This window comes from Prunus mume, linkage group LG2 (genome assembly GCF_029339155.1).
Source record: "Prunus mume cultivar Tortuosa linkage group LG2, ASM2933915v1, whole genome shotgun sequence".
In the NCBI taxonomy this organism is placed as follows: Eukaryota; Viridiplantae; Streptophyta; class Magnoliopsida; order Rosales; family Rosaceae; genus Prunus; species Prunus mume.
Genome location: NC_142699.1, coordinates 19,464,507 through 19,481,809, shown reverse-complemented (window position 1 = coordinate 19,481,809; position 17,303 = coordinate 19,464,507). Strand labels below are relative to the sequence as shown.

General features: G+C 37.9%; 3 protein-coding genes, 4 non-coding genes and 1 pseudogene across 9 annotated transcripts; all 8 read right to left on the bottom strand.

Moving 5' to 3' along the window:
• Positions 1 to 331: 331 nt before the first annotated feature.
• On the bottom strand, positions 332 to 2,962 carry LOC103342038 (putative UDP-arabinopyranose mutase 1; annotated as a pseudogene). The gene is made up of 5 exons (XR_016124491.1): positions 2,588 to 2,962; positions 1,972 to 2,223; positions 1,671 to 1,827; positions 921 to 1,228; positions 332 to 716 (listed from the first exon to the last, which is right to left on the bottom strand). The product of XR_016124491.1 is annotated as a putative UDP-arabinopyranose mutase 1 (transcript).
• A 700-nt stretch (positions 2,963 to 3,662) lies between these two features.
• Positions 3,663 to 5,557, bottom strand: LOC103342037 (cytochrome b5). 2 transcript variants are annotated; one of them, XM_008245600.2, is made up of 3 exons: positions 5,327 to 5,557; positions 4,315 to 4,381; positions 3,663 to 4,169 (listed from the first exon to the last, which is right to left on the bottom strand). In XM_008245600.2, the coding sequence occupies exons 1-3, from the start codon at positions 5,411 to 5,413 to the stop codon at positions 3,928 to 3,930; spliced, it is 396 nt and encodes a 131-aa protein (XP_008243822.1). In that variant the 5' UTR covers positions 5,414 to 5,557; the 3' UTR covers positions 3,663 to 3,927. The 2 variants fall into 2 exon arrangements, with proteins under 2 accessions (XP_008243822.1, XP_088901991.1); XM_089045865.1 differs by lacking the exon at positions 5,327 to 5,557 and adding an exon at positions 4,638 to 5,180.
• An 813-nt stretch (positions 5,558 to 6,370) lies between these two features.
• Positions 6,371 to 8,762, bottom strand: LOC103342036 (putative UDP-arabinopyranose mutase 1). Its single transcript, XM_008245599.3, has 4 exons — positions 8,280 to 8,762; positions 7,641 to 7,891; positions 7,329 to 7,497; positions 6,371 to 6,926 (listed from the first exon to the last, which is right to left on the bottom strand). The coding sequence occupies exons 1-4, from the start codon at positions 8,607 to 8,609 to the stop codon at positions 6,606 to 6,608; spliced, it is 1,071 nt and encodes a 356-aa protein (XP_008243821.1). The 5' UTR covers positions 8,610 to 8,762; the 3' UTR covers positions 6,371 to 6,605.
• Positions 8,763 to 8,995: 233 nt separating this feature from the next.
• On the bottom strand, positions 8,996 to 15,939 carry LOC103342108 (DNA binding protein). Its single transcript, XM_016796652.2, is given in 15 exon segments — positions 8,996 to 9,407; positions 9,547 to 9,662; positions 9,931 to 10,272; positions 10,368 to 10,496; positions 10,809 to 11,027; positions 11,113 to 11,198; positions 11,281 to 11,592; positions 11,594 to 12,177; positions 12,544 to 13,044; positions 13,122 to 13,403; positions 13,509 to 13,635; positions 13,916 to 14,503; positions 14,977 to 15,111; positions 15,205 to 15,312; positions 15,674 to 15,939. Coding segments are annotated over 15 exon segments (3,774 nt in total). The 5' UTR covers positions 15,800 to 15,939; the 3' UTR covers positions 8,996 to 9,288.
• A 98-nt stretch (positions 15,940 to 16,037) lies between these two features.
• TRNAD-GUC (transfer RNA aspartic acid (anticodon GUC)) lies at positions 16,038 to 16,109 on the bottom strand. Its single transcript has one exon. It is a non-coding gene; the product is annotated as a tRNA-Asp (tRNA).
• Positions 16,110 to 16,204: 95 nt separating this feature from the next.
• TRNAD-GUC (transfer RNA aspartic acid (anticodon GUC)) lies at positions 16,205 to 16,276 on the bottom strand. The gene has a single exon. It is a non-coding gene; the product is annotated as a tRNA-Asp (tRNA).
• Positions 16,277 to 16,371: 95 nt separating this feature from the next.
• Positions 16,372 to 16,443, bottom strand: TRNAD-GUC (transfer RNA aspartic acid (anticodon GUC)). The gene has a single exon. It is a non-coding gene; the product is annotated as a tRNA-Asp (tRNA).
• Positions 16,444 to 16,538: 95 nt separating this feature from the next.
• On the bottom strand, positions 16,539 to 16,610 carry TRNAD-GUC (transfer RNA aspartic acid (anticodon GUC)). The gene has a single exon. It is a non-coding gene; the product is annotated as a tRNA-Asp (tRNA).
• Positions 16,611 to 17,303: the final 693 nt, after the last annotated feature.

The window sequence follows — 17,303 nt, the reverse complement described above, 5'->3', positions numbered from 1 at the left end:
GGAATTTAGAATAAGGAGCTTATTTCAATTCCACCATCAAATCATTAAAAACATTTAAGTCTATTAATTTTCTCACATTTGTTGATGGTATGATTGAATGCCTCAAAGAAGCTCCTTACTCTAAATTCCTCATTATAGCCTTTCCGGGATATTAAAACCCCAGAACTTAAAAAATCCCATGAATCTCTTTAACTTTCTGCATTATTCAACAAGACAATGGAGACCCAAAAATTAACAAAATTAAAAAATTAAAAAGATTCCCACCAATTTCAATGGCATACATCTACTAAAAATTTGTAAATGTCATATTTGAAATCCGCACATAAATCTCTCAATCAAAATAATATGCATATTCTCTCCCCAATACTTGTGAATTTTTTTAAACAATAATGGGCTAGTTTCCTCAGCGGCTATTGTCCCACTTATTCAAAATTGTGAGGACTTTCCTTTTGAGTGGTAACAAATGGGCAAAATTGTATTGAATCACTTCTTGCGCAAGTACAAGAAGCCAACAACCACAGAGATGGCAACAACGGCCACAGGAACAGCCCAGTATTGCTTCGTCAAGTCCTTGATCTTCTTTGGATAATCAACTGCTTGATTCTTAGAGGTTATCTTAAGTTCCGCGATAGCTGAGGAAGTGGTGTCAAGCTCTCCAGTGCAAAAGGTTTCCATGAGCTCCCTCGCAGTATTGCTATGCCCAGCATCTTCAACATCTTCAGTATGTTTCAATCCAAACGCAACTATCAGAATATTAGGATAGGTAGCACTGCAACCAACTCAATAAACAAGCAAATCTAAAGGGAAAAGATCAAAATTTGTAAATGAAATATAATAAAGATAATCAGTCAAAACACTAAACAAGTAGCAAATCTGGGCAAATAACTGTTGATCAACATCTACTTTACTGGGGCACATACTTTTCCGTTAAGCTCATCCCAAGCTCCTACCCAAGTAACCATGGCATCTGCCAGCTTAAGGAAGTATGGGTCAATCCTGCCAAGCTCAGCCTTGACTTGCTTTGAAAGTTCAATGTAGCATTTCTGAACAGCAGTGCATGCTTTTGTACGGACTGCAGATTGGAAGAAGGGATCAGCTCTTCTTGCCAGAAGATACCATAGTACTCCTCTCTGAGGTTAACAAATGCAATGATGGGATCACTGGCTTTGCTGTGCCATATGTAGGGCAGGCCAGTCTTGACACCATATCCCAAATGGTCGCATATAACCTAAAAGCATATTGACATGATTTAAGTTTCGTCCTCATCATGATCAAAATGTTCAAAGTAAATTGACAATCAATAAATCCAAATACAGAAACCATCAAGAAAGTAGAAGGTAATCATCACAAACTAGAGAAACTATATTTCTGAGGTTATCATCTCAAAGTCTGTAACTTATGGCAAGGATGTTGGCATATCCTGCCAAATTATCTTAATAATCAAAACCCCAAGTTGATGTGACCCTAGAAACAACTTTCTAATTCAATCTTATGATCCAAACATCTCTATGGAGACACCTTGGTGATAAATCCACCTAGAAAAAGAAATTAAAATATAAAAAACAGAAAATCACCAAGGAAGAGTTGTTTATTTCATTTAGAATATAGACTTAACAAGCTCTCAGTAAGTAGACATAAACAGGGAATAAAAATGAAGCAATTCAAATTACCTTCATGCACAAGCCACCATATCTTCCAATTGGCTCACGAATACCCATGAGTCCAAAGTGCATTGCTGGTCCAATCAGTTCACGGTTGAATGCCAAGTTCATACCACACATAGGAAATAGAGTTCCCCCAGGTATGGTCAGAACTACATCAACAGACCTGAAAAAATTCAAGAAGAAATGAACAGGCAATTATGTAAAAACTGGCTTTTCAGTAGTAATTAGTCCAGCTTAAAAGGAAAAGAAAAGGGAAAAAGAAGCATACAATCAGTAATTTGTGTAATTTGGGATCACTATTTTATACCTAGTGTTCCTTTCTAGAGGATTGGCAAGCTGGGTAGAGCATCATAGTCAGGGATGTTGAGCCAGAGGCCATTAGAAACAGCTGTAGGTACACCACCACGGAAACTAAAAGGATATCCACGGAATAAGTCTGCATCTTCTCTGTATGGATCATAAAGAGTGTTGAATAATAGAGAGGAGTTGATGGATTTAGCAGATTCTTTATATATTGTTCGAGTGCATTGATCTCTTTCCCAGATGGGTCTTTGGCAACCTGCATAAAGGATACAGATGTGAACACATATGAGATTATGAAAATTTCAATAATAACAAGAAGAATCACATATAATATTCTTAACAACATATATATCAGACACTTGTTTTGATATAAGACAAAACCCAGATCAAACACAATATGCTAAACAACAGATGATTATATGCTCCAAATACAACAATCCCAATAAAAAAATCCCTCACAGTTTTATCACCCAAAACCCAAAAATTGACAAGTGTTAACAACAAACCCATTATTAACCCAGAACTCCATATCCTAAAAAACTTCAAGATAGGACCGATTGAACCCAAAACATTCAACAAGTCCAAGAAATCACACAGATAGAGAAAGAGAGGGAGCTTACAAAGCAATCGTCGTCAATGGTAAAGATGTACTTCTTCTTAGAGACCAAGTAGCCAAAGCAACGGCAAGCAGAGTCCTCGAAGGAAATGCAAGAGGCTTTGAGATCCAGAATGCGGTGATGTCGTTCCAATTGTAGGGCTCACAATCGAAGCCATCTGGGACCTTGATGGTCCTCGACGGGTCACCGTCCTGGACCATGATCAGGTGGTAGGGCTCGAAGTACGGCCTCCACATCTCCAAGAGGTCCAGGTTTCGAATCGTCAGGATCACAATATCCAGCTCGTCCTTCAAGATCGGCGTAGGATTGACATTGATCAAAGCTCCTGCCATTGCTGCTCAAAATGCAGAGAGAACCTTACAGTGGTACTGAGAACTGAGAAACGGAGGAATTGGGTGTCTTTGACTCTTTGACTGTATTTATATCCGTTGCAAATTGCAATTGGAGGATAAAATCGACTTTCAGTCAAATTGGTTGACGGAAATATCACGTTGGTTGCGCGTGCAAGGGCAACTCAGTCAATTTCATAGTCTTGTAAATCACATAAGCCCAAGCTAGGTTAATGGATTAGAGAATCAGAACTGGGCCAGCCCACAACCAAAATAAAAAGCGTGGTGCTTCTGCCTGGCTTGGTCCAGCGGTGTCTTCGCGTCCTTGAAGTCCCCAAATGGTACGAACGCCGCGTGCAGTATTGACTCATTCACCTCCTCGCCCAGCCCTTTTTTATTTTTTTTTATTTTTTTTATACTTGGCGAAATTCGGAGAGGCGGATTCTGGATTCGAAAATCTCGATTGTAAAGATAACTGTTTTTAAGTTTAACTATTTGAGTTACAAATTCCTTACTCCCTTACTCATCATCCCATTCGCGAAAGAAAAAAAAAGGTATTGGGTGTCGAACTCAATTCTTGGGTGCGTTTAGAAAAGTTATTATCTTGCAAAATGTTCTGCTATTGGGTGTGTTAGAAAATTAAGTACTTGTAGCCACCCAGCAAATTGTAGAACCATTATCAAAGCTTGGGCTTCTCTCCCTCTTCTCAGCAGGATAATAAAAACCAAACTTAGCAATATTCCCATGAATTTCTTTTAACTTTCTGCATTATTAAGTCAGACAATTGATTCCCAACAAGGAACAATTGTAATGACATACATCTCCTTAAAATTTGTAGATGTCATATTCGAAATCCGTACATAAATCTCTAAATCATAATATGCATATTCTCCCCAATACTAGTGAAATTTTAAAAACAAATAATGGGCTAGTTTTCTCAGTTGCTATTCTCCTACTTATTCAAAATTGTGAGGGCTTCCTTTTGAGTGGAACAAAGGGCAAAATTGTATTGAATCACTTCTTGCGCAAGTACAAGAAGCCAACAACCACAGAGATGCCAACCACGGCCACAGGAACAGCCCAGTATTGCTTTGTCAAGTCCTTCATCTTCTGAGGATAATCAACTGGTTGATTCTTGGAGGTTATCTCTGGGGAAGTGGTATCAACATCAAGCTCTCCAATGCAAAAGGCTCCCATGATCTCCTTTGCAACATTGCTATGCCCAGCATCTTCAAAATCTTCTGTGGCATCTCTTCCTAAAATGAAATTAAATCAACAAGTCATATCAAGGTTCTGTATTTGTATCTACATTGTTGTTTTAGATGATTATCTGAAACAAATTCTTGATGGCGCAGTAAAATAAACGAGAATATTATCCAAAAAGGAAGCTTAAAACTATACCAGCTGCAGCAAGGACTACATCGTCTCCACCAGGGTGATGGTCTAAGTATCGTGTCAAATCGTACACCTGGGATTAACAAATGAACTACATGTAAATATGGGAGGAGAGAGATTTCAATTTTCTTTTTCTTGTATGGTGTGCAACCATGAACAGACGATAAGGTCTATGACAAGTTCTAGTTCTCAAAAGCAAAATAAAACAGAGAAATCAAACAAGTGATGAAAAATTAAAGTCAAAACTCCTTATATACACAATCAAACAGATCACTTGAAGACGGATTTCACATCGGGAAATCAAGACATTATTTGGGTGAGAAGAAAACCTCTGACATAGATTGGCTATCCTCATTCTGAGGATCTGCATATATTCCAAAATTTGGGTAGTTAAGAGAGCAAAGACACCAAGATACTGAGCAAATTCACAGAGAGAAGCCACATGGGAATTTATAAATACCAAAGCACAAAAGAAAGTTACATCATAACAGAACACAACAAGCGTAATAAAGTAAAACAACCCTGATGACAATCTACCCAAATTACATAAGTAGATGAAAATCAATATTAACTTTAGGAGGAAACTTCACCAAGAAAAGAGAAACGCGCAGGAATTGGAAGAAAGTAGAGCATATTCTAATGTGGCACAAATTGTAGTAAATAGTAATCTTTCAATGAAATAGATTATGGGTTTTCCAGGTAATATTCCCAAGTCTCACTCCTTGACCTCCCATGTCCTAAAAATATAGTGAACGATAACATCTTGCAAGAGCTTGAACCTCCTGAATACAAACTACCCAAACTTGCTACGCCTTATCATATAACATTAGCTACAGAGCCGAAAATACAATACAATCAACGATAGAGAGGCAATACAGATCTGAAAATAAAGTAATCAAGCATACCCACGAAGAAGAACTAAGGAAGGTGAGGTTCTTGCGTTCAATTGATACAAACAAAATACTCGCTCAATGCCCATGAAGATATCAGATAGGATTATAAACAGAGAAAAGGGTACCTTGCCATCAATGACGACCCAGCAGTTGTCTTTGCTGTTTTGCTGGGAGACTTCTTGCATTGTAAAGAGCTTCGTCAAAGTCGGCATGGTTGCGGGTTTGGTCAACAAAGTTCAGAGATTCTTGCCTTCTTGGTCTTCACTCTTCGGCCTTGGGTACGACTACCAGATATTCTCTCTCTTTTCCTGATTTTCTCTGTTTCCTTTTGTTGAATCGTGGTTGGGCTATAACTTCTGTCAAAACCCAATTGCTTATAGTCAAGGAAAGAGAAAGAAAGCAACCAAAGATAAGACTTGCGTGCGGAGGAAGTTGTTTGTTAGTTGTTACTGTTTTAGTAGGGTGGGCCTAAAACAAGGCCCAACTCTGTACAACAGACAAACCAACCCATAATTATATAGTTTTTTTCTTACCCAAAGGGGAAAAAAAAGATTTAATGCTTGGTATATTGTTATGGGGGATGATGGGGAATCGACCTTAGGATATCAAGTGCACGGATAAATTCTCTTAATCATTTGTGCTACAAGCTCTTCCATAAATTATAACTTTTAAAAAAAAAAAATTCATCCCAACCATCTTCAATTAGAATTTCAAACTCAGTATCAGTATACTTCAATCCAAATGCAACAACTATTAGTTCATAAAAAATATATAAAAAAATTTTTAAAAATAAAATAGGTAGTTATATTCCATAAAAATAGCCTATTATCTGATTTTGTGTTTTATTTAAAAAATTTTAATATGAAAAATATATATAAATTTATCATATTATCTTTATTTAATTAATAATTTTAATGTTTAATGTTTGTATTAACCAATGACATTTTTTGGCAGTTTAAATGTTTCACCATTCTATGTAATTTGCATTGCTTTATATATACATATATATATATATTATAACTATGTAATTAAAGATTTATTAGAAAATAAATCGTAGATAGAGTTCTTATTAAGTGACAATTAGAGAGTAAATCAACCCATATTCTATGCAACCCATAATCAGCTAAAATGCTTTTCCTGCTTAACTTTTTAGTCGTAAGACAATTAGGTTCCATGTCAACCATCTTCAATTCATATTTCAAACTTAGTATGTTTGAATCCAAATGCAACCAGTATCAGAATATTAAGATAGGTAACACCACAACCATCTCAATCAATACGCAAATCTGCCCTCTCACCCTTCTTCATCCCAAGGGAAATATCAAAATTTGTAAATGATATTATAATAATGATAATCAATCAAAACACTAAACAACTAGCAAATCTGAAGCCATCTAAGGCAAATTACTGTTGATCAACATCTACTTTTCCGTTAAGTTCATCCCAAGCTTCTACCCAAGTAACCATGGCATCTGCCAGCTTAAGGAAGTATGGGTCAATCTTGCCAAGCTTAGCCTTGACTAGCTTAGAGAGTTCGATGTAGCACTGCTGAACAGTGGTGCATTCTTTTGTAAGGACCGCAGATTGGAAGAAGGGGATCAGCTCTTCTTGCCAGAATATACCATTGTACTCCTTTTTGAGGTTAACAAATGGATTGCTGGCTTTGCTGTGCCATATGTAGGGCAGACCAGTCTTGACACCATATCCCAAATGGTCGCATATAACCTACAGGCATATCGATGTGATTTAAGTTTCGTCCTCATGATAAATGTTCAAAGTAAATTGACAATCAATAAATCCAAATACAGAAATCATCAAGAAAGTTACAAGGTAATCATCACAAACTAGAGAAACTATCAAAGTCTGTAAGTTATGACTGGGATGTTGGCATATCCTGCCAAATTATCTTAATAATCAAAACCTCAAGTTGATATGATCCTAGAAACAACTTTCGAATTCAATGTTATGATCCAAACATCCCTACGGGGACACCTCGAAAAAGAAATTTAAATATATAAAAATAAAAATAAAACCACCAAGGAAGAGTTGCTTATTTCATATAGAATAGACCTAACAAAATCTCAGTAAACATAAACTGGGTGAATAACAAAGAAGCAATTCAATTACCTTCATACACCAGCCAGCCCACATATCATCATATCTTCCAATTGGCTGACCATCACCCATGAGTCCAAAGTACATTGCTGGTCCAATCAGTTCACGGTTGAATGCCAAGTTCATACCACACATAGGAAATAGAGTTCCCTTGGGTATGGTCAGAACTGCATCAACAAACCTGAAAACATTTAAGAAGAAATGAACAGGCAATTAGGTAAAAACAGGCTTGTCAGTAGTAATTAGTCCAGTTTAAAATGAGAAGACAGGGAAAAAGAAGCATACAATCAGTAATTTGTGTAATTTGGGATCACTATTTTATACCTGGTGTTCCTTTCTAGAGGTTTGGCAAGCTGGGTGGGAGCATCATAGTCAGGGATGTTGAGCCAGAGGCCATGAGAAACAGCGGTAGGGACACCCTCACGGAGACTAAAAGGATATCCACGGACAAAGTCTGCGCCTTCTCTGTATGGATCATAAAGAGTGTTGAAAAATAGAGGAGTTGACGGATTTAGCAGGTTTTTTATATGTTGTTCGAGTGCATTGATCTCTTTCCCAGATGGGTCTTTGGCAACCTGCATAAAGGATACAGATATGAAAACATATGAGATTATGAAAATTTCAATAACAAGAAGAAGAATCACATATAATATTCAGAACAATATATATATCAGACACTTGTATTGAAATAAGACAAAACCCAGATCAAAGACAATATGCTTAACATCAGATTATTAAATGATGCAAATGTCAATCCCAATAAATAAATAAATAACCCATTATGGTTTCATCACCCAAAACCCAAAAATTGACAAATGTGTTAAAACAAAACAACAAACCTACATTATTAACCCAGAACCCCATATACTAAAAAACTTCAAGATCCGAGCAATTGAACCCAAAACATTCAACAAGTCCAAGCAATCAGAGAGAGAGAGAGAGAGAGAGAGAGAGGAAGCTTACAAAGCAATCGTCGTCAATGGTAAAGATGTACTTCTTCTTAGAGACCAAGTAGCCAAAGCAGCGGCAAGCAGAGTCCTTGAAGGAAATGCAAGAGGCCTTGGGACCCAGAATACGGTTGATGTCGTTTCGATTGTAGAGCTCATAGTCGAAGCCATCTGGGACCTTGATGGTCCTCGACGGGTCACCGTCCTGGACTATGATCAGGTGATAGGGCTCGAAGAACGGCCTCCACATCTCCAAGAAGTCCAGGTTTCGAATCGTCGGGATCACGATGTCAAGCTCCTCCTTCAGGATCGGCGTAGGCTTGACGTCGACCAAAGCTCCTGCCATTGCTGTTGAAACCCAGAGAGAGAGCCTACAGTTTCAGAGAGATGCTCAGCAAACGCAGAAAAATAGTAGGTGAGAATTGAGAAACGGAGGAATTGGGTTCGACTCCACGAAGAAAGTAGAGTTAGTCTTTGACACTCCTGTTTGTTTGCAATTGGAGGACAAAATCGACTTTCCGTCGAATTTGTAGACGGAGAAGGCACGTGGGATGTGCGTGCAAGGGCACTTCAGTCAATTTTATGAGTCTAGTAAATCACACAAGCCCAAGCTGCGTTAATGGATTAGCGAATCCGAAGCCCACAACCAAAATAAAATGGAAGACGAAGGTATTGTTTTTTTATATATTTATTTTACCTCATGCTTAATTGTGAAATTGAATGACCGTTTGCTTATATTGAATTTTGACCTCATCAAATAAGATTGGAGAAAATAGGAAAAAGAAAAGTTGAGAGAATTCACAAGATAAGTTTTTTTTTTTATATACAAGCCATACTGGGGAAGGGGATTCGAACTTGGATGCAAGAGGAGGTCTAGCTAAATCAAATGAGATGCTACTTGACAGTCCACAGCAAAAACAATATACATCTGCACTACTTTCTTTCTGTGCATCAAAATGTAAGATCAGTATCTACAGTATAGCCCAATTCAAAGGCATGAGAGAGAAGAATGACTTGTTTGCTTGTTAGAGTACAGACGACTTTTCAGAGTGCAGGAAAACCAGCAACTGATTATCCCCAGCTACGGCCACAGCGCCTGGCCTCGGCCTCGAATCATCCGTAGCAATACAGGAAACACTGCCACCTGAAACCATCAAAACGTTATGTAAAAAAAACATCAGTTTAACAGCAAAGAAGCGAAGCAAATGTAGTGCTGCTTCTGGAATTGTCTTATAACTGGTTCTACTTCTAACGTTGTTAAGATAATAATCATTGATGCATACCTTTGAAATGATGCAGAGCGCCAAATTTGTTTCCTGTAGACAATTCCCACATATACACAAGCCCATCACAAGTACCACAGATGCCTTGACCCGCTGATGCACCAATCACAGCAGCGCTGCTCAGCAAGTTCGAAAGTCAATAAACAGATGAATTCGCAGTCATTCATTAGACTAATTACAAATGAAAATGAAGCAACTTCATTCCTAAAATTCCGTGTATGATATTTTGCTTGTAGTTGCAACAACTTAATTTCCAGGAGTTTGCCACCAAAAAATGGTTTTACTACATATAACATGAATGATTCCAATTTCATGAAGTTCACTGCCCCAAAAAGTTTAGATTTGAATTAAATTCCAGCACATGAACAGGTCAACGCAACGCACCTTGGATCCAATGCACTTCCGAAGATCACCATATTTTTCACCATTAGAGCAAGCCTCCACCTCCCCACTGGATTCGAGTTACAATCATCTGATACATAGTCTTGTTGAGCATCAGAATCAGAAGATGATGAGACAAGAAGCCAGACAGCAATGTCTTCCCCCTCCAAAGAAAATTGGTCATTGGATGTGGCAGCCACCAATTCATTGATGTGTTCTTCTATATCAGAGTAGCTTGAAACAAGGCATTTTATTTGCCAAGTAAACAAACTGACAGGAATGAATTGACAGATTGAAGCGCTTGCTGCAGAGAACCTCGACACGAGGATGCGTTTAGAAATATCCCTGAAAGAAAAAACCGCTGCCTATTAGTACTAATCAAATTTACACAAAATGAAATTATCCAAATTCATTTCCCGAGTAGTTTAAGAAAGACATACCATAAACTGAATTCACCAAAACCATTATGTCCAACAACTATATGGGTACAATTTGGAATTCTCTTCAACTCCACTATTCCAGGGGAGACGCAATCTTCAGCTGGCAGAACAAAATTCTCTATTTGCGCACTGCAGACAAGGAATTTAAAGCCCAATTAAACTGCGTTCAATACAAAGAATAGAAAGGTATGGAAACTGCTCAAATTAGCGAATGATTGTCGATAAACATGAAAAAAGTAACACAATTTATGGGGTATATCAGATTTAAACATGATTGGCTAGCGAAAAAAAGGGAGGGGGTTTGGGTTGGGGGGTGGGGTGGGGAACAACCCAATACGCGGACTTGTGGACAAGTATTCCCCTTGTAATTGAAAATCAACACTTTAAAACTTTGACACCTGCACTTGTATCAGAGGTGTTGAGAGAAAGGCTTTAGATTACCTCCATGTTGAATTCATAACCCACAGATGCAGTCTCCCACTTTCTCCAACAGCAACAAGATTGTTAGGTGCACAAACCAATATGCATTCTAAACTGTCTACTGCTTTCAAACTTGCCACCTTTGAAACGTAGCCAAGTTTTACTTGCACAATCTTTACTGTATTCTCCTCCGAGCAGTTTGACGTACATGTGGAACACAAACAATGGATACTCCCCTGCCTGAGAACATTCAAATGAAATTCTTACTAATAACTTTACTCCTAATTCATGTCATTACTTTGTAAAATCTGCAAAGATAGTTAACCTGCAGTAAGGTGTTTTAATGCTGTCAAGTAAAACTAGATATTGCCCGTCCGGGGTGAATTGCAAACTGGATCTTTCCAAAGCAATCTAGCAAAGAGCAACACAAATGTCAAAAAAATTAACAATAAACCAGACAAGCCTACCGAGCCAAATGCATACAAGAACTTACTCTACCAAAATAGTCTTTTCGAATCGGCAATGTTACTGATGTGTGACCAACAAAAGAAGGGGATCCAACCCTTGGTTCCTCAATTGCTACCTTATAGATGAATAGGCTTCCGTCCTTATCAACCAGAAGGCCACATAAAACACAAACGTAAATTTCAGTCCCTTTTGTACTCAACAATACTGACAAAACGGGATTTTGATGGGAGTAACATCCCACGAACTCAAGACTGCCTGTTTGTTCGTTATTAAGTTCCACACTATGAGGCTTCGAGTCTGAACTATGCGGAACACTATTGGGATTATGCATGAGACCCCTTCCCCTGTTTCTGAGATGTTTCAGTGTTGTTTAGCTCAAGGAGGTTCTCATGCCCAACCACATCCTTGTCAACATGGTTTTCTAAACGTGAAACAGACAAATCAAGAGAGCACAAAGTATCTTTTTCTTTGGAGGCACCAACCAATGCTTGCTCTTGTAATACAGCAGGACAATGACCGTTTAAGAGACCTTTAGAATTCACAGAAGGTTTGTCTGCATTCGAACAACGGGAATGTCCCACAATCTTGGCTTCAGCACAGAATGAATCTTTATTTGAATTGTCATCAGAAGAACCCATCTGAAGAGTCTCCAACGCAAGCAAAGTCTCTGAGGAAGGGTATGATTCAGGCAAACAAATATCTCCACTGTTTCTGCATATTATACTTTCTGAGAGTAGACCACTGTGATTTCCTTTAATAGGACATATATTTTGAGCTTTTCTCTTGGTATATACCAAGGGTGGAACTTGAGTGGAGGGCTCATTTCCAGTTTCTGCAACAGTTGTCTTAACAGCATTTTCATTCTGTGATGCCTTTGAAGAATTCAACATGCCTCTTTGGTTGTCATCAATTATATTTATGGCTGAATAATCAGAATCAATACTTGAGTTAGTTAAAATTTCATAAGAATCAGAACACATAGATTTTCGGGGGGAAAAAAAAAAGGCCACGGAGTTCAGATCCCTAAAACTGTTCATAACTCAAGAAAAAGGGTTAATTTGAGAAATGAAAGAGTAACAGTACTATTTAGTAAAAAAAACGTCAAACACATTGTCACAACTCACAAGACAAAGGAGCTAAATTATCATGTCATATTATCTACTTAAAGGCACAAGTAGGAGGCACGTCATCACCAACTATACTGAAAATGGGTATGTTAGATAGACATATTCCAGCATTTGAGTACGAAGCAACAAATTTACCAAAACAATTGGTATTAACAAATTACCTTCAGGAAGATCAACTGCAGTTTCATGGCTTTTCATAGAATGGATATTAACACCCAGTGAGCATTCATCCTTATTAACAGATTTATCCCTGATTTCTTCAGAAAAGACTCTTTTAATAGGAGACATACATACTGGAAGAGACTCAGATAAGTTGGTGTCACATTCCTGAAGCCCAACAGTAGAAGCCATGCCCACTTCCTTATAAGGAAAAATATCTTTGGTTCCAATGGTCCCAAGATGATCATCTAATGATTTGTTATGCTCATTAACAGCAACAAGAAGCCCATGACTGTTGAGAAGGCATGCAGGGTAAGAACTATCTTGACCAGCTTCAGCCTTATCAGAGGAAGATATCACGTGGTTGACTACATGGTCACCGTATTGATCATCCTCTAAACTGTCAGGAACAAAAGACTTCGTTGGAACAATTGAACCAAAATCATTATTTTGGGTGTACACCTTTTCCTCCATTCGATCGTTATTTACAGCAAGCATTACACCTACAAGTGTAAAGAAGAGAATAATCAACCAACTGCTGAAAGGCAAAGTGTAGAACTCATAAGGTTCAATAAAGCACCAGGGGATGGAGCACCAGGCAGAATTTCAGAAGGGCTCACAGTACCCTTTTCCTTCCTTGAGCCCTTCTTGAGCAGAGGAATAGCTTGCGGAAGAAGAAATGTCATCATTGACTTGGCCATTTCTTGACCAACTGAATCAAACTCACTCATTTCAGAACTTGCATTTGATATAGAGGTGGCTGTTTCTTCTTCTCGATGTGATTCTGTCAGCAATCCTTCAGAAATGACCACATTCGATGCACTTCTATCCTGGAAAGCTGGAGCAGAATCAGAAGTCTTATCTGCATTTAAGATGATGATGATCAATTACCAATACTTGAAGCCACAAGCTGGGGCAATAACAGTGGAACTACAGAATATGAAACATGTGTATAGTTAATGATTACCCTGTGTAAAATAGGAATCGGGAGCACAAAGGTCAACGTCAATAAGACCTTCAGAATCTTTTGGCACTGTAGGATCTACATTTTTGTTTTCTGGTACCATTGGATTGGGATCTTCAGTCCTATCAAGCTGTAAGAAGTTGAGAATATGTCTCATTCAACAGAAACTGACTACAAAACCATGACATATGCAAAATTGAGGATAAATGGACAACTTTTATAAACAAGCATAGAGAAGCGTAGTTTGGACTAAGCACAGTGATGTAAATATTTGAGGATATGTGAAAACATGCGTTTTCAAAGGTTTTCAAAGATAAGTGAATCAAATGGGAATCAGTAAAATAGTCAAGACTTTTCAGCTTCCTTTGGGTTTCTGAGGCCAGATGAATAAAAAAGGGAAATGTGCTCACAGGTTTTTCTTCGTCCACAGACAAGTTGCTGGCTACCACAGTAGATTTGCAATTTCCAGAACCAACAAAAAGTCTTGCTTCTTCATGGACAGCATCCATCCTGGGATGATTGGGGAAGCCAACAGAATCCAATGGCAAACTATCTTTGACTGAAAAGTCACTCTCTTCTTGATGAGCAGGTACTAAATGCACTAATGGTGGCGATGCTTTTGAATATTTACAAATGTCATACTCCTCTTCAAAAGAAGAGGAGAGCGTGGAATTCCCATTATTATGACATCTCTTACTCCCTTTCACTGAATCCGAAGGCTTGGCAAAAGATGTCAGATCTTCAGGTCTGGTTCTTTTAATGCTAGTCCAACTGAATGACTTTGAATTTACAATTTCACGTCTCCTACTTCTCTTCCCAGTGATTCGTGGTATTGCCAAGTATGGACATGCATCTGGAAAGCGATTATCAACATCTGTTCTTCTAGAAGCTCCATTGCAGAAACTTGAGGGTACCAAACTCCTTTCTGCTGTTCCATTAACGTTTGCAGCCAGCTCCCGAAGTAGCCTCTGGACAAATGGATTTTTGAACCCAAAAAACTACATACAAAACATGTTGAATTACCAGCATGGTCTGTTTAAACTTTGACATTGAATATGGAGGAAAGAACAAAATAAAAAGAAAGAAAACCTATTTAACCCAAAAAAAAAACTTATGCTTATCTAGCAGACAGAATAGTTAAAAAAAAACCATCCTGCATAGAGGTTGAAATCAATTAACCAGGTATAAAAAGAAACATATAGCAGCAAGAACAGGAATAAACTTTTGATGAGTAGAGTACAGTCATGAGCTGCAATTTAATTGAACATGTAATGGGTGACTAACACAAAATTCATGATGGAGCACTAGTTACTGTGTCACCAGTCAATGTTTTCAGTTTCATATTGATTAAACTCATAAAGTCGCTTTTACTTTTTCATTCTCTCTTGCTTGGATTGTTCACAGAACCCCAATTGCTCATATTAAAAGCAACACTGAAATCAACTACTTATGCAAAGGAATCAATATCTACCTCCACACCATCTATTTTACACGAAAATCTCTTCCCATGCCAAATCTTCATGCGGGGAAAAAATGCCTTCTGAAATTTCTCCCATGCAATGTATGGCGTTTGCCCAGAAGACGATTGTCCATCAGCAGCAATAATCTGCACATTTATAACCCACAGAAACAAATCACAATCAAAAATTAAATATCATTAAAAATCAAAAGCAACAGGGCCTGGCTAGTAATGGCTAACCGAAAATAAAGGTCCTTTAGGACCTTCTTGAATTTCCATCTTATATGTGCTCCCATTGTGAGCTCGAACAGCCCGGTACCCAACTGGATAAGGATACCGATCTTTCCCCTACCAAAATTTGAACATAATAATCCAATAAATTAGTGCAAATAACAAAATATGAATGACTAAACACTAATTTAACATTTACTAAACCAAAATTTGAACATAATAATCCAATAAATTAGTGCAAATAACAAAATATGAATGACTAAACACTAATTTAACATTTACTAAACTAATTACTCATTGTCAATTAATTCTCAAATACTCAACAATTAATCAATCGAAGAGCTCAAACCTCGTATTGTAGATAAATTTTTGGCATAAAGAACAAATAATTTTCTATCCTAGATGCTTATGTGTTCATACATTTTGACTAATGAAAGAGGAAATTTTTGAAATTAAGAGGAGGAAAAGGAAATCGAACCCTGGAGGAGCTCCAGTACTTCTTGTCCCAAGGTCCATTGTAGAGGGAGCCGATCGAGTTGATTTCGAGATCGTCGGGTTTCTCTTCCGCGTTAGGTTTTGCTTCTTCGACTTTAGGCTTCGTCATTTTTAGGTCTGAGAGTCAGTCTGATGAGCTTTCGAAAGGACATTAAAAAAAAAACAGCGGCGAAAATTTTAACTTATATTTTTAAGAGGGAGGGGGAGGGAGGAGGAGTTTGTGGCGGGAACGAAAATGAGAGGGTCTTTTGAGGCCGCGTAGACTTGAAGTTAACATTACCTGCATTTGTATTTTGGTTTTTTTTTTTTTTTTTGGTTTGGTACGTGAACACAAAAAATTAAAAAGACGCCGTTGCCGGGGATCGAACCCGGGTCACCCGCGTGACAGGCGGGAATACTTACCACTATACTACAACGACCCTGTTGCTTAATTTTCAACCTAAATTATATTTATCATAATTTAACGTAGAGGACAAAATCTTGAGTGAAAGGCAAAAACCCAAAAACGAAAAGACGCCGTTGCCGGGGATCGAACCCGGGTCACCCGCGTGACAGGCGGGAATACTTACCACTATACTACAACGACCCTGTTGCTTAATTTTCAAGCTAAATTATATTTATCATAATTTAACGCAGAGGACAAAATCTTGAGTGAAAGGCAAAAACCCAAAAACGAAAAGACGCCGTTGCCGGGGATCGAACCCGGGTCACCCGCGTGACAGGCGGGAATACTTACCACTATACTACAACGACCCTGTTGCTTAATTTTCAACCTAAATTATATTTATCATAATTTAACGCAGAGGACAAAATCTTGAGTGAAAGGCAAAAACCCAAAAACGAAAAGACGCCGTTGCCGGGGATCGAACCCGGGTCACCCGCGTGACAGGCGGGAATACTTACCACTATACTACAACGACATTTTTGTCAATTGTTGAACCTAACCCAATTTGTCACATATTTAAAGCAGAGGATGATCTTGATTGCATCCAACTCAAGATATTAATTTGTTAGTTGGACGCTTGGAGCATCTAAAAGAAGAATAAAAACTAAAAGTTAAATCTGGTTTGCTTGCATTGCTCGAGAACTCGATTTCTTTTTCGGTTTCAATTTCTTGGAATTTTCCTCTTTGGTTTGCCAGCTTTTGACAAGCTTTCAGGAATGGTAGCATCCTGCTTTAAAGCAATAGTTGTGTCAAAACACAAAAATCCGTTCCGTTGCATGATTTCATGCAGGAGGGAAAGAGCAAGTCTATATGTTTTCTTAATCATCATAATTTGTATATCTATATATAATATATGCCTAGTTTAATGTTAGTTTAGTATATTAACGAACACTGATAAACGAATCATCTTATGATCCAATTTGTCAGAAAAACGGACTTTGTTTTTTTAACAAAGCTACTGCACATGTGGCTAAACATATAAAATTCCGCTTTGTACATACTACCGAGTAAATGTAAATCAACTGTGCGGAAAACGTCTTTGATATCATATTAGAATGATGAAAACCCCGAAAAAAGCCAACAAAGAAAAACTTGAATAAAAAAGAGAAATAACAAATAATGTTAATGAGCACCAACCTAACAGGAAGAAGGTGCCCTAGACGTTAGG

What these genes read in the sequence shown, in the direction of transcription:
- LOC103342037 (XM_008245600.2), bottom strand. Translation starts at nt 5,413, where the DNA reads ATGCCGACTTTGACGAAGCTCTTTACAATGCAAGAAGTCTCCCAGCAA. An exon ending in GGGTCGTCATTGATGGCAAG is followed by an intron (nt 4,382 to 5,326) that starts GTACCCTTTTCT and finishes TGTTAATCCCAG; the next exon opens with GTGTACGATTTGACACGATA. An exon ending in TGTAGTCCTTGCTGCAGCTG is followed by an intron (nt 4,170 to 4,314) that starts GTATAGTTTTAA and finishes ATTTCATTTTAG; the next exon opens with GAAGAGATGCCACAGAAGAT.
- LOC103342036 (XM_008245599.3), bottom strand. Translation starts at nt 8,609, where the DNA reads ATGGCAGGAGCTTTGGTCGACGTCAAGCCTACGCCGATCCTGAAGGAG. An exon ending in CCATTGACGACGATTGCTTT is followed by an intron (nt 7,892 to 8,279) that starts GTAAGCTTCCTC and finishes TCCTTTATGCAG; the next exon opens with GTTGCCAAAGACCCATCTGG. An exon ending in GGGCTGGCTGGTGTATGAAG is followed by an intron (nt 6,927 to 7,328) that starts GTAATTGAATTG and finishes ATATGCCTGTAG; the next exon opens with GTTATATGCGACCATTTGGG.